The following is a 25,550-nucleotide window of genomic DNA, read 5'->3' as shown; positions in this document are numbered from 1 at the left end:
AGATTTATTCAACTTTAATTAAAGATTCTAAATTCAAATTTGGATATATAAATAATGATAATAATCAATTCTTTTTTTTTAATTGGTCTTATGCGCAAAGTGAAAATGTAAATTAGTTGAAGCTCAAATATAAATGTTGAACTCCGAATAGAAAAAACAAGAGAGTGAGTTTTACATGCTATTAATATTGGAATAGTTCAACTTTCAAGTCTATTTTGAATTGAAAAATGACTTGATTCGCTCATTATAAGAAATAATAATAATAATAATAATAATAATAATAATAATAATAATATTATTATTATTATTATTATTATTATTATTATTATTATTATTATTATTATTATTATTATTATTATCGAATTATTATTTTTCATAGTGATAACTCATAATTGAAATACTCCTCTCACATCATATTTATAAGTAAATCACCAAAATCGTTGCACGTATTCTTAAACTCAATAAATATGATACCTTGGAGGGGATCCACTTGGGTATTAGGTGGCTAATACATTAATAACACTCTAGGAAAAATCAAAAAGTCAGAGTGTCGTTTTAGCTCATTTTATGTCTATTAGGAATAATATATTTTGTCTATTTTTACTTGTTCAGTATTGACTTGACATACTTCTTAAGGAGCAATAAATAAAATGATAATTTTGCTATATCACTCTGTGAATACAGTAAATTAAATATTTTGGAAAATGACTATATAATTAATAATAAAGGTAAATGTTCTAAACTAAACAAATAAAAACGGCTATCTATTTTTAATATAATTGACAAATAAAAGTGTGTAGAAAAAAATACTGTTTTTTTGTCTTGAATTTCGAAAACAGTACTTATTTTAGAATGATTTTTTTATTAAAGTGATACTTGTTTTAAAAAAAAGCAAAGACTAATATTTTGTGTTACTTTTCTATTAAAGTTTGTGGTGTTAAAAATGACAGAAAGTATGCTTATTGTTTAGATTTTATTTGTGTTGTTATTGGAACGAAAACAACACTTTTTTTATACTTGACTTGCTACGAACCAAATTATCAAAAGACGAGTTATTGCGAAAGCAGACCAAGATGGTGCATTTACCTTTTATAATGTTGTAACATAATTTCTTATTATAAAAGAAAAACTTATCAAACAACATTAATTTTGCACAATTTATCTTTTTTTTTTCACGATTGGATTAGAGATATTCCACATTTATATAATGGAGCAAGTTACGAAGAAAAATGGTATAAATAATGCTAGATCTATAGCCATCACTAAATATTACTACTACTTTGAAGTTGTTCAAGGAGTGATAAGACTCTTGCATAGTTAAAGATCGTAATGAACAAAAGAAATCACGTCTCACGTTATTAAATAAAATAAAAAAAAGATGCTCTCCCAAACGCACATTACAAACTGAACCAAATATATATCCATCAAGAATTTATATAGTCGATCCAAACTACTTTGTGACTGAAAGCTTGGTTGTTTAGAAGGTTTTGACAGTTTATAAAATATAAAAGTTTCCAATAATTTAGGATACAGATAGTAACACTTTATAATTAAGGCTCATTTTGGCATGGGTTAAAGAAATTTAGAACAGTTTTGTCATTTGTTGACCAGAAACTTATGTGCTCCAACCAAACCTGTTTGCTGGTGCCTATTATTAAAGCTATATATGCACAAGAGCCAGTTTCTTCACTGTGTTCATCGATAAACATGAACCACCCGTGCCATTCATTTCTGCTTGTGTTCATCAATGATCGTTCAGGAACAGCATTTTACTCAACATGCTTGATAATTCAAAAGAAACGAGGGAAATCAGTCTAAAACAGCAGGTAAAAAGCATATAATTTCATCTGGAGCGAGGAAATACCATGTTCGATACTCTTTAACTTCTAATTTGAATCTGATGATCGGACTCCATGTCGTTTGAAGAACTCACGAAATCCATAAGCACTTAGATCATAGTTGAACTGAAATAAGAAGAATATATTAATGATCAGAACCACTTCAAAATACAAGATGAGTTTGGTTTACACAATAACTTTCCAACATGCTCTTTTCTGTCATTCATGAGATAGATCTCACTCAGATACAGTGTGATTGGTGGAGATAAGGCAGAAAAGTAAGATTACAATGGCAGACAACTTTTGATGAAGCAAATGATGGAAATGGGGAAGGTGGCATGACATTAGTTTTGTGAACTCGATACTAGACGTTATAAAATAACTAGTAACAAATAGGACTCACTAGAACAGCACTGATGACTATTCTTCTTGTGCTAGGTAATATTACAAAGAAGACATGCATGAAGAAGAAGGACAAGCAAGGAGACACTTGAATCCAGTTTGCAACAGATTTTGGACTACTATCGCGTTGTATGATTGTTGAGCTTCTCCTTCACGAGGATCTTATTAACCTGAATATTGAAACTAACAACATTCACCTAGAATAAAGTTGGTCATGGACTCATTGGGTATCTGGTGGCTCCGTTAATAGGTGAATTTGGAACATGCAGCTAAAATATTATTTTTCTTGTTAATTTGTCACCTTTATAGGACTTAAATTTCCCCTAAAAGAAATGCAAGAGGGAATTTTCCCTGCCACCTACAACCTGAAGAAGTTGTACGAATAACCATAATGAATCTTTAACCAGCTTTGAGAATAAAGGAGGAAACAGAAAAAATAAAAGAAGTGGATTCAACATTCGGGCTTGATGACAAGTAAGCACATTCGCAAGAATTATAGAATGCAAACATTTGGTAATAACTTCCTAAGATTTGAAAAAGTGGAACAAGGACAACTAACTGTATGGTACGATTAAGATAGTCTAACAACTCCGCATCCTGATGTACCCAATAGCTTATGGTAGTCACAGTTTTCAAGAGCAAGCAGCATACAAGCTAATGAAACAAAGAAGATAGAAAGCAGCAATGTCAGTAAAAGCCATCATTGCATCAATTAAAGGATGAAGCAATGCAAAGCGAGGGGCTATCACTTCATGGGCAAAGCTATGCACTTCGGAGAATAGGGCGCTTCAAACAATGACGCACAATGTGATCCTAACGAGAAGCAGTTGATTCTTTGAATCTCAACTTTAAGGAGTTGGATTAATATCAGCATCTGTGTAAATAGGATGCTAAAATTAGTTATTCAACCGTGAATTGATTTTTATAGTACTAGATTTGTATGTTTGGTACTTTTTAATTTCCATAGCTTGTGCACTTCTCTTCAGAGAAGCATCCGCTTCACCTATCATCTTTCTCAAGTTTCATAGGCCTTATCGATTTTTTATGCTTTTCACTTTTAAAAACATTGACAACAGAGAGCGCATTTGGAAGACTATTCATCGTGTGCATTACATGGACTGTTTGGTTAGGAAGGAACAAGAGATGTTTTGAAAGGAAGATAGAACACACTTCTTTTGTAAAGTTAGATGTCTGCAAAATTTATACTTTTTGATGTAAGGTGCAAGGATGGAATGACACAAATTTTAAATTTTTCACTCTCCGAGGCTAGGAGAGCTTGTAAATTCTCCCATTTTAAATATTACCTTTACCTCATCAAAAACAAGAAAAAGCTAATGGAACAAATGGCATTAACTATAAAAGAAGTTATAAGGTATGATTTCAAATTACACCAACTATAACTTCAATGTAGCCATAGCAAAATCTTCATTACGATATAATTTTGCACATAAAATTTCAAGGACGAAGCAAATATTAATTATCATTTTCTCTACAGATACTTCACAAACACGAGAACTTACAGGTAAAACTTTGACAGAGTATTTGGTAATATTAGGATCAGCAACCCTGCCCTGAGCAGCTGCCTGGTAGAGAGCAAACCAGAATCACTCAGTTGAAGATAAAGAAAAAAGAAATTTATGGCTAGGTGAAGCCACAACGCTAACAAACATCCAAGCACCAAGCCCTTGCTATTGACGAACTGTGAGACATATCAAATAGTGTAGCAGAGACATTCAATACACATGCAGAGAAAAACAATAAACAAACTAAAGTAGCATTAATTTAAAAACGGTAAGAGAAAAGAAAGAAACAAAAGAAATCGCAAACTCCCACTTCTGGATATAATTGAACAGTTCACCACTTCTACAAGTAATACTAAAGAGTTGAGTATACCCTACAAAATGTTCCAGTAACTCATTCGCTGAAGAGGTTTTCTCACTGAAAAACCATATCAATTCAATCATGTCTTCTATGATACGAATGTAAAATGTAACTCTTAATCTTTTGTCCCAAATCAAAACTATGTAAAATGTAAAGGACAAAGTGAGTAATTGTTTAATGCCCTGAAACTACAGAGAAAATAGAGTAAGCAATAGAAACTTGTGACTCTCTTTCCAGATTATTAAACTATTGCTCGGACAGAAAGAGATAAAGGGGGGAGGAAGGATGAGAGAAACTCCTGGAACGTCATGGCAATAACATACACAGAGAAGATTACGTTTTGTTCATGTTTTGCTGTCTGTAGCGTAAGTTGGTAGTTACAAGCTTGCCACTAGCTTTTGGTTGGCTGTGCTTCAGCTAGATTATTCAATAGCTTGTTGTAAGTCACCAACTCATGATTGGATGATAATGACACTTTTGAGGTCAGGACATCATTTTATTAAGCAGGAAATAACTGAGTTTGTCAGGCAGGGATTAGACACAACAAAAAGTCCACCCCTCAAAATGCTGAAGAATTATGCATAAGATAAGGGATGTTTGGACCTCTAAGTATTCTAACAAGTCAAGCCTTTACAGCAGGCAGCATAAAAAACATATGACGACCTATCAAGCTTCAACGGCACAAAGTCCTGAAGAATAAAACCACTCCCTCTCTTCACCCAGTGTATTCGATATAGCCTAATATTACGCTCTATTAGTTACCTACTATAAGTTTAATCACAAAGTACATCCAGTAGATTATTCCTACTTTAGCAGAGTGTGAATCCGTGGAAGCCTCGTCTGCATCTTGCAATTGATTCTGAGGGGTGTCAATCATTCCACTACAGTTTGTATCTTTTCACAAATCAATAAATTTGTTTGCAAAAATTCAACATCCCCCCCCACCCAGTTGCCAGTTGTAGGCCAAGAGCATTCTCAATTTTTTTAAAAGGAGGAAGAAATTAAGATGTATCAGATTAAAACAGAGTTTTCTTATTAGATGTAGCAAATCTGCAAATGCATCTTATTCTCTACCTCCGTCTATCGAGGCACTCATAAACCACACTTACATAAACATATGATTCCCCGACTCAACAAAATTACCTGTTCTGGACTATGAAACATCTCTACAAATGGATATTCCTTCTTTTGTCTTGTTATGCAAAATCCCGGGTACTTTGGGCATTCGACCTGAACAATACAAAATAAAAATGAAACATGGATCATGCATGAAAACATTTTAAGCTATCAAAATCCAATTCAAACAATGAGGTCTTTTCCATATTTCCAGCACTGAAAAATAAACTCATAGACCCCCAACACCCCAGATGCCTGAAGAGACTTTTTTGTACCATACTAGCAATTATATTCTATCTACACTTAAATGAGAAGTTCAAGAAGTGTCTTACACGTAAAAATTTTACATGTGGATAAAACTCGGCTGCAGACTCCTCAAAAACTTTGTCAAGATGTTTGCTGTAATTACTCCTACAGCATCCAAAAAATTATATGATCCAGGGATTACAAAAGACATGAGAGGAAGGAAAAGAAACTATAAACTCATATTACTTGATCGTAAAGGCAACGACTACCGGGTAGCCTTGATGAAGAAGTTGGACAAATTCCCTTTCCGAGGTAAAGTGAATAACTTTCGATGGCCCAAGATCCTTAGGATAGCCTGTGTAATACCTTCAAATACCAAAGAAAAAGTTAACCAGGCGTAAACTTACATCCAATTAATATAAAGCAAAACAGTGGCAGAGCCCAAACTTCATAAAGGGGATTCAAAAGTGTCATTCATAGTATTTGAACTTGCAACCTAAACCAACATTAAAATTTTCTAGAGTTTCCCCTCATGTCAAGGGAATTCAACAGCCTATATAACCCACCCTATTTACAAAGTATAATTTTACAGAGAAGGTAATTCAATTGAACCCCCTTTCTCCGAGTTATCTCAGGCCCTGAAGCAAAAACAGTACAGTAAAGTTAAGCAATCACTCTCTATACAATGCTAACATCTAGTGAACATGTCACGGCAGCAAAGCTAGCAACTTTAAGCAGAAAACAAATTATTTTAACAAAGAGAAACCAAGACAGAAGTGAATGCGTGCAAATAATGCTAGTTAATAAGCTAAAGTTTGAGTGTTGAACATACTTGCAAGAGGAACGAAGGTTGACAAGGAAGTTGGTAAAGAATGATTGTTCCTCCATAACAATTAATCAAAATGCAGATTTAGTCTCCGTATTATTATGCTATTAATTTCTTTAACAATATCCAAACCCTGTTAAAAGAGAACACCAAAATCTCTCAATTCAACAAGCAAGTTGAGATGCTGAATCGGAACAAAAAAAACTCAAATTTTCTAACCCAAATTTGATGCAAATCAAGTTTATTGCCAACGAGAAATCGAATTTACAACTTTCAGAAATGAAAATGGAGAATTTCCATGGAGATTTTGGAGAAAAGGGATACAGGGTTTTGCACTGAAGAAGAAGAAGAAAAACAAAATGGTCCCTTATCTTTTGGGTAGGTTCAAAATTGTCTTATAAGTTAACTAATAATTATACCTCTAAAAAACACTTCATTTTATTGTTTCTAATCAAATCTAAATCTAATATGCAGAATTCAATAAATATTTAACAAAGATCAATGTTTTGGTGGGTTGCACCAAGGATTAATTCTTAGTCTATTTCTATTTGTTTTGGTGATAAATGTATTCACGCGACAAATTCAAGATGAGTTGTAGTGGTGTATGTTATTTTTGAATAGTATAGTTTTGATTGACGAAATTCGCAATAGAGTTAAAAGTTGATGTTTGGAGACAGACCCTGGAGTCTACAGGGTTTAGGTTGAGCAAGACCAAGACTGAATACTTGGAGTGTAAGTTTAGTGATATAACGAATGAGGCTCATGTGGAAGTGAAATTTGATACACAAGTCAAAGAGGATAGTTTTAAATACTAGTAGATAGGAATGTATTATTGTTCCCTCAGAGTACTACTCTTGTAGTGAGTAGCTCTTCGATTTATATACTATATGTTGTTTCATGTAGTTCAATTATAAGATTTGTTATAGTACTATTAATTATTTTTGTTATTATCTATTGTCTCTTATACTTCCATTACGTCTTCTTCTAAACTATTTTTGTTTTGAGCTGAGCGTCTATCAAAAACCTCTCTATCTCAAATGTGAGATAGAGATCAGGTCTGCATACACGCTGTTAGGTCAGAGTTCAATTCCTAAGCCAACACAGACTTAACGATGTACAACTTAGTGGCAAATAATTAAATGCAATAAATTGGAAGCTTTGATTAATAACTTATACAAGAGGAAGTCAAAAATAAACTAGGGAAGATACAAACCTACCTACCTTCCCTTTTCTAACTCTTAAACAAGGCTTGAGGGCCTATATATGCCATACATACCACAAGGGGGGATAAAAGGCATTCCACCATGTTACAACAGAATTAGCAAAACTTAGGATGGGAAGAAACTACCTTCTCCCCTCATACTATTAAACTTTACATCATTTTCACTTAATACCTTATATATTTGGAGAAACCACAACTAAACCATATGCATCTTATTCTCAAAGATCCAAAGAATATGCAGCAAACAAGATATTTCAACTTTGGATTAAGCAATCATTGACTGGTCTATTGATCATAACCCATAGTTGCAACAGGGATCCTGACTTTGTGACCTCTGCTACCTTTCAGTAAAACCTCTCCAAAACTATAGGCTCCTGTTACTGATCGGACAGTGAGAGTTACCGTGAATTTCCTTGATGCACCGTGCCTTAAAGTCATTGCAGGAGGATTAGTTTCAATGGCAATTTCTGGAGCCATTCTTGCTGTTACAACATATGTTTCTTCCTCAGCAACATTTGTCACTATACGTGTGATTATTTGTGTTCCCACAAGGTGTGAAACTGCAATTGAGGGTGAGTTGAAATTTGATGGGTGACCAAGGGTGTAGTTGCATGGGGAATGCGTGAACTTCTTTATTTCCTGAGCATCAATTCCAGGTACAGTGCACAAGAACCCCAAATAATCTTGATAACCTAAAATCAATCAAACAAAAGCTAAAGCAGTTAGAACATATTGAAAACTTTGTTATCAAGTGTCAGACTGGAGCTCAGAAAGCTGTTTGCATATGGTATTCAACCCGGTATAATGCTACACCCACTGTAGAGCTGCAAAAGTTTTGGAAAAAAACTATCTATTATAACATTCCTGAAAGCCAAAAAGAGCCATCACAACTCTCGCAAGTTAGCAAGAAAACAATCTTCATTTACACTATTTTTGATGAAGAGACAATCTTCCAACAACAACAACAATATACCCAGTGTAGTCCCACAAAGTGGGGTCTAGGGAGCTTAGAGTGTACACAGATCTTATCTCTAACTCCAAGGTGAGATAGAGAGGTTGTTTCCAATAGACCCTCGGCCCAAGAAAAAGACGTAATAGAAGTACAAGAGACTATAATATATAGTAACAAAAACAACAGATAGTAGCAGAACAGTACTACAACAAAATAATACTATAATCGAATTAAAGGGAACCATACACAATCTTCCATTATACTATTCTATCCATATAAGTTTCTTATATGCAGGTTCAGCCACTAAAATTACTAATATGCATTTATCTTTCTTCAATTGTACTTTACTCTTTCACACTCCTTGCTGCTTTCGGGCTTGATGGCTAGGGGAAGAAGTTAAGATAAGGCCATAGAGAAGACAAATACATGCCAACCTTCACAAGAATCATTGCAAGTCAACAGAAATGAAAACAGCACATCGCCAAAATGTCAAGTTTAACTCCAGCCAACCAAAAGTAATTGCAAAGCAGGAGACAAGATGTAGGGTAGTTTGGTATGATGAAGCTGATTTTTTCTTCACGAAGCTAGAGCGAAAAAAGTAATTACTTCTTTTTTATAACTGAGAAATCCCCGAGTACCACCGGCGCAAGGTCCAAAACTCCGTGGATAATGGATCTTCCCTCTACCCTTCTCCACTTAACATCCAATCTTTGGTCTATGGCAGAGTTTGAACCTGTGATGTGTGCCTAATCCATACATGTGATGTTGCATTCCTAGCACTAGACCAAACCCTTGGGCCCCAGAGCGGAAAATTATCACAACTCGAGTGAGGAAACAAGTTATTATTGCATGCTCGTGTATCATTCAAAGTTAGAAAGGAAACAACAAAGAGAGACTGAAAATCTTGCAACTAGACTATACAACTAAAGTGCATCAAAGGCAATTAGTCAATAGGATCCCCAGCTTTAGTAATTGTTAAAGGCACTAACTGTTCCCAGTTAGCAAGAGGATTATCTAAGTAGGATTTATAATCTGCTTAGAAACAATAAACTATATCAAAACTAGAGGGAAAGAGGAACAGAAGATCACCTGCATCAAAAATGAGTCCGGGATCCAGAGCTGCTCTAGGATTAACATGTCCACTTCCATAGTCAAATGGAGTAGCTGGAACAAGCATCAAAGTCTCAGATCCAGAATACTGTTGTGCTTGCAGCGGTCTCTCCGCCCTATCAATGGTTGATGAAGTTGTCATCAATGCTGATTTAATAGCAGCAGGGCTCCAATGAGGGTGGTGCTGCTTGATAAGGGCTGCTATTCCTGCTATATGGGGTGCTGCCATGCTAGTTCCAGAGATCAATGCAAATCCTTCACCTGATTCAGGCAAATATTTTGAAGTATGAACATATCATTGAAATACTGTTGGAGTACATTTCTTCTTGAGACTGAACTTATAGTTTTAGTCTGAACTTAAAGCAAACCAAATGGACATAAATGAACAATTTTCTAGGGTATCAGATTATAATTTAAGTCCATTAAGCAAGAGGAGCATCCAATTCAGGATACAAGGCATCTTTTATATTTCTAAATCAATAAAGAAGCCACAAACTCAACGGCTAGTTCATTGTTTATGTCCAAGTAAAAAGTAGGCTTGAAAATGAAATAAAGATGACTGCTTAAACATATAAATCTACCATCTAATGGACAACATAATCAATTTAATTGATTTACCTATAAGCAAAATAATATGAAGGCTACATACCACAATAGTTGGCTTCATCTGTCCCATTGGGAGCCCAGGCAGCCCAAATAAGAGAACCAGGAGCCAGTATATCGGGTTTCAGGAGATCAGCATCTTGAAAGCTGTAATCTTTGATATTAGGTCCTCTAGCAGAGAAGCCAGCTACTTGAGGTGCAGATTTGTGGAGTATTGGCCTCAACCCATTCCCAATGCTTCCTGTTGATTTAAAGCTCTTAACACGTCCAGTCCAATCTCTTGAAGTGGTGATGTTGTAGTAGTTTACAAGCTCCTGAAAATAGAGACAAGCATACAACTTTAAATTATGTAAGAAAAAAAGAGAGTTATACCTATAGAAGCTAATTGAAATAGCATACAATGAGACCACAAGTTGAACACCAAACAATGATGTGAGTCATTAGAAGGGACAGCAATTACTTTTTTTCCTTCGGATGCTATATATGAAAAGAGATCAGTTATTATTTTTTTTCCAAGATGTGTGATCATATTTGCCTTAGTGGTAGGGAGACAAAAGACTAGTTATGTGTTGGACAAAGACACAGAAATCATATATATCACTAGAATGTAGTGCGGCATCATACAAACAGGACAGAACTACCATTTTCTGGACATGATATTTCATCTAACCAAAAAAGATTATTAACCAAGAAATGTCTATTTTATTATACGTGATTTCTAGCGCTTGAACTAACTAGATATTTTCATAATCTCTTATTGTCACATCCAGTAACTTCATCAATACATGTGATGTTGGTATCTTTGTATTTAATTATGTACCTCGTAACTTTTGTTTGACAATTTTCAAAGATTCCAACATTGCAAATAATGATGAAGTTGCTGGACATAACAATAAAGATTAAGAAAATATTCTAGTTAGTTTCAAGAACAAATCTATAAGCATCATTCAATTGATCTATCCTATCAAGAATTAACTGGCCACCCTGAAAAACAACTTCTTAAGATACAAAAGAGGCTGGAAGTGATGTCCATTTGTGTGTAGGGGGTAACAGAAGTCTCCTGGTTTCAAACATAAAATTAGAAAGAGAAGAAGGAAACTAGAGGTTCATGAGTGAATGGTGACAGACAAAAGCTTCCGTTGACATCTTGATTGTACTGGTTCAAATGTGCCTCTAAAACACATACTAGCGTCCATGCTTCTTAGTCGTACACTCAACCTTGTCAGAAAAAGCAATTATCTTTCCATTAAAGAATCTCTCAAGGCAATATGCAACGTATAATAACTTTGCAAATAAATTTGTCTATTGCAAGAGACAAGAAGCTTAAAGGAAACCACAAACTATGACTTCCCTACACAGAAAGCTAAAAGACAATAGCAATGACACGAATAGAAGAGTACAGAGTGTTGATACTTGCCATTGACATGGAAACATCTGTTATAAGAATCCCAGGAATTCTAACAGGAACCGGGTCAAATTTTGTTCCTGGTGAAGCATTTTCTACAGCAAGAACGAAGCCAGCAGCACCAAGAGCTTTTGCTGTTTCTGCGACTTTTTTAATCGATGCTGTGCCAACTACGAAATTGAAAGAATAGCCACAAAGAAGGATGTTTCCCTCCACCAAATTCTTGTTTAAAACTTCTGGCCTTTGACAATCAGCAGGACTGTACTTAGTAACCGACGAATCCAAAAGAACATCATTTGCTGCTACCATAGTGAATGTCCGGTTCGGATGTGTGGAAGCTGTAGCAACCAGACGTTTTCTTAGTAGTGGCAGAGATTTAAAACAAAAAACTAAGTCGCTATATTAGCATGAGTGTAAAAATGGTCAAGATATAACACCCCACAGAAGCATCCCATAAATAAGGATCTCACTTCACATCATCAATAAGTATCTGACTATTCCCTTCTTTTTTATTTTCTATTTTTGGCTTCATTCAGTGATTACACATTTTTGGGGATCTGACGTTTCAAAAGCCGCTGAACTTTGTGAAGACAGACAGGGAGAAGAGGGAACGAGTAAGGATATTACATGAACAGCAAGTCTGATGTTACACAATATCAATGATAGGGCAATTGAGGACATGGATTAGCCTTAATTGCATGATGTCGCAAGCACTAAATACCTATGGAAGGTGGATTGCATGGAAATGATGCCAGCTACAGTAAAGAAGCTGCTAAGCTGTTCTTCATGGTGCTGTTAAACCGGATGTGCTACTTTAAACACAAAGATCATAAATTGATCATTACTCTGACAAGTAGATTAATCAACGACATTATCAAATAAACAAAGAAGAACAAAAAAGAGAGAAAAAAAAATGACCCAACCACAACAGAAAAGTTATAAAGAAACATCTCAAAACTTCAGCAATCATAAATTTCCTTCAAAGACCGAACATGTAAAAGTTCTGGATCAAACATAAATGAATCATCCATTTGCAGTTAAGGTAAAAACAAAGGGCGATGGTGTCTAAAGATGATTTAGACTATTAATGAACGAACCAGAGAAAGATCAACTGATTGAGGGGCACCACTTAGAGTATGTCAAATGCATAAAAAGCTTACGTGATAGACCAAGTCCAGCTAAGACTTTCCCATTTCCTAATGTCAAATGATTTTTGTATCTACGATCATCAACTGCAGCAGCCACTGTTGCTATCCATGGACTATAAGACAACAAAGTTTTGGGGAAAGGACCTCCGTTTCCAGCAGCCTGTGCAATAAATACACCGGCTTTCACAGCTGAAAGAAGTGTAGCATCAAAAGGGTTCAAAAATGTTGTCTTTGTAGTTGCTGGTGGACTGTTTGGCCCCACAGAGAGATTAAGAATGTCCACACCATCATGAACAGCCTGTAAATAGAAGTGCTCTTTTATCAGTTTTACAGTCTAAAAGATGACACTATCACTGTAAGACCAATCAATTATAAAATTCGAGCAAATTTATAAGTTTTCTATACGACTTTCCAAATGAGAGTACACTAATCACAACATTTTACTAATCATGCCTCAAAAATACTTGCTGATTCCAAGTTGAATTCAGCTCTGATATGCTATGAATGAACGAGTTGTACGCAGTGTTATTAAAACCCATCCCTTTGATGCTGAAAGTGAAGAATGTGAAACAAGGGGTCATCTCTTCATAGGTGAAGCCATGCGCTCAGGAGAAGTTTGAACATAAAGTGATCCCTACCGAGGTGCAGTTAGTTCTTTGAATCACAACTTAGAGGAGTTGAATTAATATCGGCATTATTGTACACTGAATAGTTATTTTAGATGCAATTTCATTAAATAGTACAAATCGTGAAATCATTTTTTCGTTCCTCTCATTCCATACCCAGAAAATGCAGAATGGTGTTGCTTCTCAAGCAGCTTTTCCTCTTCCAGATTTTTGGAATCTCCAACTCTCATTTAACCATTGTCCATAACAATAAATTGATACTAAAACAATGAAAAAGCCAAAGACTTTTTCAGCAGTGATCCTGCAATGTAGTAAATAATGATCTGTATCCTCCCTAGTCCCTACTATAATCCTTATCCATAGTGTATTTCCCTTGTGAGCAAACTTCACAAACATTTCCCCACCAATGACTTGTTGAAAATACTCCACCACAGAATCCCCAACCCTCCTTACACGGATATTGTCCATTTCCCCATTAAACCAGATGATATTGTTTTCTCCCCGTCCTTACATCCTATTGGAAGTCTCTCATCAAATCTCCCAGTTGATTTGGGACTGGTGATGATATATACAACACTATATAAGGACCTGAAAAATTTGGAGAAGCTAGATAGAGATGATTATCCATATTGTCAATCACACTTGTTTGGGATTGAGGTGCTGTTGTTTTCATTGCCTCAAGCACCAGCTACCAAAGAGGACTTTTGTATATAAATTTTCATTTTAAATGCATTTTCAAGCACCTAATGGGTATTGTAACGCTTTTGAGTTCATATATCCTACTTCTCCAGCTGATATCAATTTGAATTTGATAATCTGAAAATCGTGTCAAGCCACAGCAGTGTCCTAAAGAGATACCACAACTATCTTGCATGTGATTCAGAAAGAATTAGTGTGTCGTCAGTGTGAGATATATACATTCCACCTAGTGTACAATATATACGTTCCACCTAGTGGACAATATATACATTCCACCTAGTGCCAATACATTACCCGGTCTTCGCCTTCTCGATAATATGTTGGCTATTATACTAGACACTGCCCACAAAGGGTGATAGCTCAGATATAGGTATCATCTTTTTGCTTCTATTTTTCTGTCATTGTAAGGAAATCTGCTTTTACATTGTTTCTAGTAGCTTTGATATCTAGTTGATGTTTCAAGACTTCTAGTCTCAACTTGTATAAACTTTGTTGTGACAAGATTTTAGAGCTAATCTTCCTTGGCTTTATCATTAGAAGTTTTGTTATGCCTAGGGAAACCATTTGGACTATATTGAGGAGAGAGACCATGTAAGCAAGAAAATGGGTACCTTTCTGATTATTTTATTTTAAGGGCATACAAAAAGTGTCTGAGCCACAGAGGATAACTAATTCTCCAAGTGAACTCTTGTTTTTTAATGAAGGTCACTCGAATGTCCTCCTATCCACTGTGCTGAACTCAAATATATGTTGATTATAACACCTATGCATGAAATTTCAGGGCCACTCAAATCCATTGTGCAACAACTTACAAGTTACTGTTTATACATATTTATCACTTTCATTATCAATACCTGTTCAATAGCAGCAACTACATCTGCAACAAACCCTCCAAATAGCCTATATAGTGCCTTGTATACAGCAATTCTACAAGGAATAAGAATTTCAATGCTTAGACCACTTTCTAATACTAAAGAGACCAGAAAATATGCTAGTCAAATCTTGGAAGAGTTACATTGACTTACCTCGCACGAGGTGCCATACCACTTGCTCTTCCGAACTCAAATCCATGCATTCTGACAGGAATCCCATTGTTTCCAGCAGCGATAGCTGCTGTGTGACTGGCAAAAAGTACTATTGATGTCAGTCTGGACACAAATACTGTGAAAGACAGTAGTGAAAAAAAATTAAAAAGATAAATATAGTCTATATGAGAAAAGTAGCTTTCAAATACAGAAGCTTTATGAAAAAATGGGGACATCAATCTTATAAAGTAATTCTTTTTGCATTGAAGCATGTTCAATAAAACAAAATGACGATGTCAATAGAATGATTTCCCATTAAAGTAGCTCTATGTATTGATGTTGGTAAAGAGTGGAAAAACTTGAGGTTCCACAAGATGACAATAATGTTTTGTTGTTAGTAATCACTAAGTCTGTATCATTTTGGTGATTTGACAATCAAAGGTACTTGGTCCTAGTACACACTTAAGAATAAAATATTTCTGTATACAGGCAACGATGCAGTTTCTTAAGTGAATATAGCTACTTGTCAACTCCCACAAAGTGCTAAATTTCTTTTAGCATCAGCAATTGTGTAAGTCATTGCCAAGAAAAATTGAAGTTTACCCAACAGAATAGCAATTGGAAAACACCATTACTTAGCTTTTAAAACACAATGAAGTTAACATCGTAAATAACTAAGCTCAAACCTTCCGTGTCCGTCACCGTCTAGAGGAGAATCAAAATCAATTGCAGGATTAAATGAACCAGCTGCTTTTGCAGCTTCCGCAAAATGTTGAGCACCTATAATCTTCCCATTGCAATAGTCTTTCTTGGTGTTAGGATCAATTTCACATTTTCCTCTATATTTTGGAAGTGGTCCATAGGGCTCAGTGTTGTGGCTTGCAAAGCTTGGATGGTGTGGATATATGCCAGAGTCAATGAAACCTATTACGATATCCTCGCCTGCCCGGTCAAATCCACCACCTGTCGGCCAAACTCCTGTAGGAAGCCCCAAAAACTGTGGCGTGTGAGTTGTAAGTCTCCTCACCTTCCAATCTCTCTCCACAGACTTCACACCAGGAGCTCGTCTGAGGATTTCTGCCTACTAATGTATTCTTTATGTAAGAAAATACAGGTAGAAAAATACTGATCATGCTCAACAATAAATAGAAGGAAAAATAAGAGTGGTCTCTGAAAGAGCGGAGTGTCACCTGCTCGTGTGAAATATGAGCTGCGAAGCCATTAATTAGATGACGGTAGCTGTAGATTTTCTTGTAGGTCCCACGGTCAAATAGCAAAGCTAGAAGCATATCATGCTTCTTTTCCAAATGTTGGGCATAGGATGTAACCGTTTCACTGAAAGCACAATGGAAATAAGAGTAAGCACATCACAGACAGTCATCTGAAAGAGAGAACTAAAGGTAGTGACATGCTAGTATCGAATGAGAACAAAGCTTCTTGTACAAATTGAGAACTCTCAGTATGTATGGTATGACAGAGAGCATTTTCTTGAGAATGTTTTCCATCATGAAGACTAAAGACTTTTCTGGTGTTTTGATTACCCCAAAACATTTCTAAAGAAAAAAACGATCATTTGAATGGAAAAATATAACTTCCTTCACTTATGAGTTACGAGCAAAAAACACTTCTTTTACAAATATCCTAACTGTTACTCTATACTATTTGCTCCAACCAACACTTAAATATTATTATCAATCTTTAACACTCCAAACTTCATCAAATTTATCAATGCAAAACACTAGCAAACTGATAACATTTTGAACATGTTAATACCAACCAACTGATGACATTATCAACACCCTTAAAATAAATATTTCTACTCACTATCCAAACACTAGAAAACATTTTCAAGGAAAACAAATTCAAGGAAATCATTTTCGAGGTAAATATTTCATTTTATATCGAACTCAAACCTGTTTTCATCTTTTTTCTTTTTAGGAACATCGTAGTATTATTGTTTACAAGTGAGCATCGTGGAACAAAGTGAACATTGTACAAAATGCACATGCATGGAGAATTAACCACTTATGTAAAAATGAGTATCAAAGAAATAACATTACAATGTCACACTGATTATATTACCAAGCTCTACAAATTTCAGAACTATCACAGTTTTTGTCATGACTCAATACCAATTGTAACACCGCTTTCCTTTGTACAAAAAATACAAATGCATGGAGAAATAATCTTTTATGGAAAAAAAAATTCAAAGCAATAACATAACAATGTCACACTGATAATATTACCAAGTTTTACAAAGTTGAAAAGTATCACATTTTTGTCACAACCAATTGTAACATCACTTTCCTTTCTAACCTATACCTAAAACTGAAAGTAAAATTTACATGAATGAAAATTTGATAGGATTAACAAAACTTGAAAAGCATCCTTAAAACTTAGCTTAGTTCAGCAACTGATTCCAAGAAAAATCAACTGACTGAAAAATAGTCATGCGACAGTTTTTGCAATCTCTCCTAGGTACTCTAGTTTTAGCTCTAAACAAATGCATTTTGCACAAACATAATATATTCTTCATCTTTTTTTCCTCTGATAAGTTAACTGTTAATTCCAGATGATTTTGTTTCCTTGAATGAAAAAGAAAATGAAAGATACTAGATGTTAGTTACATCAGCATCCATCTTAGTGGAAAAAACAAATAAGTCATTAATATAAAAAACTTGAGAAAAAGTCAAACAAAGTTTTAAGAAGTTATCAACTCCATAAGCACCATCCTAAAATGGATATTTGAAAAATTGAGGTGATGGCACCTAACAGCTTTAACAAGATCATTTATTTTCTCGTCAATTATTAAAAGTCATCAAAAATATCAAATGAACCATGTAGCCACATAGACAGACTAATCAACTGTTATTTTTTCATTTTTTATTATTTTTTTGTATGACAAGGGAACCCACAACCTCTACCCTTTGGGTGTGCACAGGGTAAACCCCACTCCTGTGCAATAGCTCGCAAATCACACATAGAGTTAAGTCACACTAGGCAAGCTCTGTGCGATGAGCTTGACCCAAAAGGCCAACCCCCTGCTGTCGCAAGCGAGTGGTTTCGAACTCGAGACCTCCATTATGTCAAACCATCTGAGCCACCCCGAAGGGTACTAATCAACTGTTATTTTCACACTTCACCTCATGATGTTCCAACAACTGATGGAAAAAAAGGTGAAATAAGAGAAAAGCAAAAGAAGTGGTCATACCTAGTGGTATCAATTTTTTCATCAGACTCTGCAGCAGTGGCTTCAAAACCATCAATGCCACCTTTATAGCTTATGACAGGCTCTCCTTCAACTGTCACTATGTAGATTTCAGCCTTCCCAACATTCAAGATACTGAATAACAAGACAATAACAACACTAAACCACATCTCTCCCATTTCAGCACAGTCTCTTCAGACACCTCCAAATCCAAGATGCCTACAGTGTCTGTTTCAATCCACACAATAAATCAAATCCAAAATACCAATAAACAACACAATTATTACAAAGTTTCACACACACACACAGTAGCACACACGTGTAACTTTGGAATTCACTAAGACAAATATTGAACAAACTAGTGTTTAGTACTATATGCATCATTTCTTGTACCCACCTCACAAAAGCAAGAAATCACAAAGAAGAACTCACTCCAGCTCAAGAAACTCAAAGGGTATTCATAACTTTATCTATTTCAAAGCAATTATTCAAAAAATACAGAAAACCCCAGATGCCCAATACCATAAAATACCATTATTGTACAACTCTGCAAAATAACAGTAGAGTAAACTTGTGTTGTACTCTATGCATCACCCCTTGTACCCACCTCAAAAATCAAGCAAAATACAGAGCACCAATATTCCTAGCTCAAATAACTTAAAGGGCATTCACAATCTCTACTGCTAAAACAGAAGTAGTAATATAAGTTGATCCACAAGCTGAAGCAAAACCCCTTCTTCTTCTTCTTCTTCAACTACATTACTTGAAAAATGTGTTTAACTTAGAAGTGAAGCAGCTAAAGCAAATCAAAGAAAAAGCACAAAAACCCAAGTAAGAAAAAGAAGGAAAATAAAGAAAGGTGAGATCTTTAGTCACAAAATGTTCCAAGTAAAGAATCAAATCATCAAAAATGGTAAATATGAACTCTTTTTTTAAGCAGACAAAGAAGGAATATATGTATATTATACTTTTTGTGTATCAATGGAAAAGCAGAGGCACCATGAAGGATCACACAATGATGAAGTTGTTGATGTAGCTTTGTTGGAGGGTCACTACTCAAGGAGAGTAAAAAGAGTAGGGAATGCAAAACCTATAGATACAGAAAAGTGTATGTATTTGTAGAGAGAGAGAAACAGAGTAATGTGTGGAAAAATATAACTTAGGGCACCTTTGGTCACAAAATAAGTTATTCCGAAATTAATTATTTCATGCTTAATACGAAATAAAAATACTTTATCTGTCTATTTTTATTTGTCATATTACACTTTTTGAAAAAGTCAATTTGATTAATTTTCAAAATTAAATTAGATTATATTAATTCGATATTTTAACCAAAAAATTTAGATTATTCAAAATACGAAAAGTACTATAAATTGCATTTTTTCACATATCAATATGATGAAAAAATATATCGTAAAATATTAATCAATGTTCTTATAGTTTGATTCTAAAAAAGAAAATCATGACAATTAAAAGTGGACGGAGGTAGTAACAATATAATTTCAAAATAACTAAACATGAAATAAGCTCATCCTAAAATTAATCTCAAAATTAATATTATTTTTAAATAATAACAACGTATAATTTTCTTTCATATATATGAGTTTTACAAAGCAATAACAATAATATCAATGTATTTAATATATCCTATAAGTGAAATAAAAAAAAAATGTATGTAAATCTTAGTTTTATCTTTAAGAGTGTAATGTAAAGTAATCATTACTAATAGACCTTAAGCTCAAAAATAAATTTGAAACAATAAAAAAGGCAATAAGAGTGGGCGAATAAATATCCCTTAGCCTCTCTCCATCACCGAAAGGGCTTCGTCAATCCTCTCAAGTTTCTTATCCTGTTGAAGGCTTATGAATCGTTTTGACTAAAGAAAAAAAAAAGTACCAAAGTAAAATGGTGTAGATAGGGGAAGTTCATACAAAACCGTTTGATCTTTAAGATTTTTAGCATTTAATTCATTATATTCTTAAGGTCGTCAATGCATATTTATTATTTATTACAAGTTTAATAATTTTTTATACATGAATTTAGATAGACGTAATTATCATATTAAATAAGTTTTACAACAATATAAATAATTTATATAACTAACTTCAATTAAAGGCTATTATGATTATTTTAATATATATTTTTTATTTATATTTTTTTTTGTTTTATAGTTGAAATACTTTTATCTGTTTTTTACTGTAGAAACGCGTTTAGACAAAATCACCATAGATGGAGGAGTTTTGTATGAAATCATTACTAACTAAAAGAGAAAAAAAAAGTTTTTTTCGTAATAATTACAATAGGGCCCTCTTTCTTTTACAAAATAACACTTTTACCCATGAAAAAATAGACATGATAGTATTAGGACAAAAAATTTCTAAAATCTACCATACAAGAAAGAGAAGGAAAAAAAATGGATTTTTCCCTCGTCTCAAACTAACAGTTACTTTAGCTTAAAAAAATTACGTATGTCAAAATAATTACAGCATTACTTTACGAATTCAAGAATGCTAAGAATTTAAGAGGAAATAATTAATCTACGTTATTAAAAAAGAATAATTAAGTAAATATTATTTATATTTTATGGACGTAAAAAAAATGAAGTGACAATTAAAATGAATTTTCTAATTAACAATTAGATTTAGATTCTTTGGCAATACACTAATGACAAAAACTACTGTTAAAGATAAGAAGTCACAAGATGAGAGTTTCCATGTTATTTTGGAAAGCATCTTATTGTATAGATTATAAAATTAATATTGCACTTTAATCCATATTAGGAATAAGTAAGCTTAAAGCTATATCATGTGACTTTTTAATGCTTGGTTTTTGCTAAACTTATTCATAGCAACAAAGTACTAAATTGTATTTCATAACATTTATTTAAGATTTGAAATGTTCCTTTTGAAGATATCCGATAAATACAAATGACACTTTAAATTTAATATATTTCAGTGTTTGTATATATGTTTGAGTAGAAAGAAATACACATATTCACATCGATCATTGTTATATTATTACCATACCTTAAAGAAATTGTTTACTTTTAATTATTTTTTGTTTAATATAAACAATATTTAATTAGAGCTAAAAAATAATATTATAGGCTATCTTAATATATTTGAATCAATACTTAATCATATAACCACATAATTTGAAAAATTATAAACCTTACAAATCAATTAGCTAAATAATTAAAGTTTGATTGCTGTACCTAATTACAAATTTAAATACATTAAGGGGGTGTTATGACATTTTTGAAAAGTTTTAGGGTATACAATTGGAAATTTGATATTTGTTTTTACTTTTATAGCTGTAAAAAAGTTCACGCCATTAATTAATTCTTCAAAAAGTTATTTCATCATGACATATACTTTTGAAGATTGAGTAATAAGAGACAATTATTAAATTTATTTTACTTTTTAGATTATGAAGTCAAAAAAGTGAGAATTAAATAATGTTAAGTAGTTGGATTTTCATTTCCCATTTTTAGTGGGTTGAAAATGAAGTATTTCAATTACATTGAAGAGAAAGATTGAGCCTATAGTCACAATCACATTTCCTCCCTTTGAAAATAATTTTTGAATAATTGAGTGGACTTATTGCAAAGAAAATAAATTACAATTAAATGTTGTTTGTATTTATTGTATGTACTTTATTTATTATGTTTATGTGAGTTGAGAGATTGCTCGAAAATAATTTTTTTTCTATATTGTGTATATATCATTCTCAGATTTTATTAAATTACATTCATGTTATTATTATTGTAGTAGAATTGGCTTGTTTAGTCTAAGTCACAAATTTAATGTTCTGAATTTCAATGTATTTCATTCTTCTTCACAAAAAGTCTATTTATATTTTGGTCGTATTTGTTAAATTGTATAACCACGTCATTTAAAAAAGTTTAAATGTTGTGCAAGTATTTTATGGTTAAAAAATAATAGTTTGTTATACGATTTTGTGCATTAATTTATTATAACTATGAAATACTCATCTTTTGTGAAAAACTATGCTTACCGAGTGACTCACAATCAATGAAAATTTCTCTTTTTTCAATCGTTATTTCGAATACCAATGAATAAACTTCAATAGGCAAGGTCTATGCCTTTTAAATTACATAAAAGGCATATAATAAAGTATTAATACACATTCATAGTACAATAAAGTGAATCTTCTTATAGAAAATAGAATAAAAAGTCAAAGGCTTTGACCTAATATGGATTGAGAAAATTGACTCAAGAGCCAGCTATTTCATTATGAGCTCCATTCTAGAATTTGGACCTAATTAATACTAAATAAAATTGATGAAAACGATAATCATGTGAGCTAGTTAGATGTGCAAGGCAAAAGGCTCATAGTATCCCTTTTGATTGATCCAATTGTTTTCTTCGCTTTGATAATGAATCACCTACTAAAGAGGCAGGTCTGGACGTACGCCTTATTTGGTACAATCCCTATCATGAGATAATATACCTACACACTTTCATCGATTTTATTTTTTTTAATCGAAAGATCAAGAGCTTCCTGTCGAGACTTTGGACTACACATACTTCGTGAATTTATGAAAGCAAAAGATTTATTGAAAAAGAAATCTTAATAATTCATTGTTGAGGATGTAAGAACAAATTAAAGATTAAGTCATGCATTTTGAGATATGAGAAGTCACGAGTTAATCATATAAATAAAATAAGGATTGGAAGTGTAAATATTCATTCAAAAAGACTTTTTTTTTAATTGCATGATTTATGACAATACAATAAAGGACAAAATAAGAATTTGGATATTCACTCATGTAGTACTTCATTCAATAAATATATAATATCCATTATAAAGATATTATCATCTACATCTAGAAAGTTATTTTTCAGAAGAAGTTTGTACAATTTGAAAAGAATTTTAATTGATCAAAAGAAGAATTTACTTTAACTAATATGATTCACGTTACCATCAGTTTCCAGCTATTATTCTCCTCCCAAAAGGGTGAGAGTGTGGGGGAGGGGGATGTTCTTACACGTTATTTATCCGTCTGTCATTGAAAACATCATTTTGAAAACTCCAGAATCAATAGTAGTAGGATTTCCATGATAATAACATAAATAAATATGTCAAATTATTTTTTTCCAAAAATTATTAAATTAAAAAAGATGATAGCACAACAAACAAAATATTTGAAGATACACATATGAGATTTGCTTGTTACTAATATATTATTACCTCTCTTCTTTTTTAGATCCCTTGTTTAATTTCAATTGTAGAATTGATTGTGTCATGCAGAGAAAATGAACTACTTGTATTTATTTATCATTGATTTCATTCAATTACGTATTCTATACCGACAAACTCACCGCTTATTTCATGGATCCACAAAATCTAAAATTTGAATTTGTATAAGCGATAGAAAATATGATTTAATTTGATGCAAAACAAAAAAAAAAACTTATCCAAATTTGACATGTCGCAAATTCTCTAGAAAGAGAGAGGAGCATGTGGGAAGGTGAACACAAATGGTGTATGACTATGCAAGTTTTTCCCTCCAATATATGTTGAAGTGTAGTAATCGATTGGACATCTAACTGTACCGACTCGATTAGTCGTTACTAAAGAGCATCTCGTGCGGAATTTTAAAACTTTGAAAATACGATGTGAAATTTAAAAATTTGAGCACACGAAGAAATTAATGAATTTTGAATTAGTTGGATTGATGTCAACCCATCATAGCAGGAAGCCCCGCTATAGCGGCGCCGCTATAGAGCCTACACGATTTCTATATCGGGGCTTATGAAAATTCTGCAACCTAGTTATATGATTTTTATTTTATTTTTCCTCCTATTTTTCAAAGGAAAGAATAAATGAGGGTTACCCCAAAAATCCTCCAAAAGCACCCCGGGGCAAGAGAGCAGTGAAGGGAAAATATTATAGTGCAAGAGATGTGAAAAACAAGAAATTTTGGTGCTCGTTCATCGTTGTTTGCTCTCATGAAGTCGGAAACTCATGGGCAAGGTTCATCAGCTGATGTTTGGCTCCCAGGTATGCTAGATTTTCTTAACTAAATAGTTAGACTTGTATTCTATCTCATCATAAATGTGTAGATGAATGGGAGATTTGATGCCTAGACATGTAGGCACAAAGTCTTAATAGCTATAGATGGTTGTTTATTGTTGTAGGGCGGGAAATGATAATGACTAGGGGTGGTTTAGTAGTTCTTGATTGTTAACCTTGAGTTTCTTATTGAAATGATTTGATAGTAATTGTAAGGTTGAGAGTTACAAAATTGTTGGATTATAGCCTTTCTAAAACTTGTGGTAATCAAGGGAAACATATATGTACTCATTTATGGGGTTCAATGTGAGGTAATTGTTATATTGATATTGTTTGTGTTGTCCAATATATGTATGTATGCATGCTTGTTACTTGTTAGTATCACTCGTGTGATGCATGTTGAGGAAATCATAGGGAAGGATATTTTAATGACATCTCACACAATTAACATATGTTTACTTTACTTGTGGTTTCAAGTGTTATTGTTCTTTGTGATTGTGATTGTTGGTTGACTCGGGTACCACATCGGTACATGAATATTAACAATTGACTCTAATATCACGACTGATGTGATTACTAACGGTTGGCTCGGATACCAAACCTGGTACGATTACTGGCAATGATTGACTCTGATACCACACTTGATATAAATACTAACTCTGATTGGCTTGGACATCGCACTGGTACAATGACAGTATGTGTGTGAGTTCTTTAAGAGAACCAAACATGTGTATTGTGGTTTCATGAGAGAACCGAATTTATATTTTATAATATGTTGTATGCTTGGTAGATTCTTGAGTGATCCGAATTTCTAGGAAGATGAGTTGGACTCAGGTATGATTTTTATGTGATCATGTGGACATATTTCATGTGAATATTAACTCAGGATAAGACTAAGAGTCTGAACTATGTTGTACTTATAATTATATTGATATATGTTATTTGTTAATTGAAATGGTGGTTACTAAGTCAGATAAATGAATGAGTTAGTTTAAGACGCTAGTTTCGAAGAGGCCAAGATATTGGCAAGGTAACTTGAGGGAAGATAGTAAGTTGGTTAATAAGTTGATAGTGGTCTTGTTTTGAGGCAACAATGTGATGGAAGGGCTAGATGATGATCTAGTAAAAGAGTCGAACGTGTATTGGTAGATTGGCAGTGGAATAAGGTAGGAGGTTGGGATCAAGGTGCATTAGTTAGACATTA

At 33.5% G+C, this 25,550-nt stretch overlaps 2 protein-coding genes across 2 annotated transcripts; both read right to left on the bottom strand.

The window, feature by feature from the left end:
• Positions 1 to 1,465: 1,465 nt before the first annotated feature.
• LOC125817227 (uncharacterized) lies at positions 1,466 to 6,656 on the bottom strand. The gene is made up of 7 exons (XM_049496773.1): positions 6,316 to 6,656; positions 5,730 to 5,849; positions 5,570 to 5,648; positions 5,265 to 5,351; positions 3,761 to 3,823; positions 1,865 to 1,964; positions 1,466 to 1,781 (listed from the first exon to the last, which is right to left on the bottom strand). Exons 1-6 carry the CDS (start codon positions 6,369 to 6,371, stop codon positions 1,887 to 1,889), a joined length of 483 nt encoding a protein of 160 aa, XP_049352730.1. The 5' UTR covers positions 6,372 to 6,656; the 3' UTR covers positions 1,466 to 1,781; positions 1,865 to 1,886.
• A 792-nt stretch (positions 6,657 to 7,448) lies between these two features.
• Positions 7,449 to 19,454, bottom strand: LOC125817220 (subtilisin-like protease SBT2.5). Its single transcript, XM_049496768.1, has 11 exons — positions 19,276 to 19,454; positions 18,311 to 18,535; positions 16,290 to 16,434; positions 15,786 to 16,180; positions 15,100 to 15,195; positions 14,929 to 15,001; positions 12,762 to 13,047; positions 11,614 to 11,939; positions 10,243 to 10,510; positions 9,573 to 9,854; positions 7,449 to 8,223 (listed from the first exon to the last, which is right to left on the bottom strand). Exons 2-11 carry the CDS (start codon positions 18,484 to 18,486, stop codon positions 7,817 to 7,819), a joined length of 2,454 nt encoding a protein of 817 aa, XP_049352725.1. The 5' UTR covers positions 18,487 to 18,535; positions 19,276 to 19,454; the 3' UTR covers positions 7,449 to 7,816.
• Positions 19,455 to 25,550: the final 6,096 nt, after the last annotated feature.

The sequence above is a fragment of the Solanum verrucosum genome, unplaced genomic scaffold (assembly GCF_900185275.1).
Source record: "Solanum verrucosum unplaced genomic scaffold, falcon-dt-bn FXZP01000259.1, whole genome shotgun sequence".
NCBI lineage: Eukaryota > Viridiplantae > Streptophyta > Magnoliopsida > Solanales > Solanaceae > Solanum > Solanum verrucosum.
Note: the sequence above shows the minus strand (reverse complement) of the source record. Positions and strands in the feature narration are given on the sequence as shown.

Bases quoted from the DNA above. Each gene is read 5' to 3' on its own strand.
- LOC125817220 (XM_049496768.1), bottom strand. From the start codon at position 18,486: ATGGGAGAGATGTGGTTTAGTGTTGTTATTGTCTTGTTATTCAGTATC. The intron at 15,002-15,099 runs GTAAGTCAATGT...TATTCCTTGTAG, and splicing joins GGTATGGCACCTCGTGCGAG to AATTGCTGTATACAAGGCAC. The intron at 9,855-10,242 runs GTATGTAGCCTT...TGCCTGAATCAG, and splicing joins AGATGAAGCCAACTATTGTG to GTGAAGGATTTGCATTGATC.
- LOC125817227 (XM_049496773.1), bottom strand. From the start codon at position 6,371: ATGGAGGAACAATCATTCTTTACCAACTTCCTTGTCAACCTTCGTTCC. The intron at 5,850-6,315 runs GTATGTTCAACA...TGGTATTTGAAG, and splicing joins AACCTTCGTTCCTCTTGCAA to GTATTACACAGGCTATCCTA. The intron at 1,965-3,760 runs GTAAGTTCTCGT...TTCTTATTTCAG, and splicing joins ACTCTGTCAAAGTTTTACCT to TTCAACTATGATCTAAGTGC.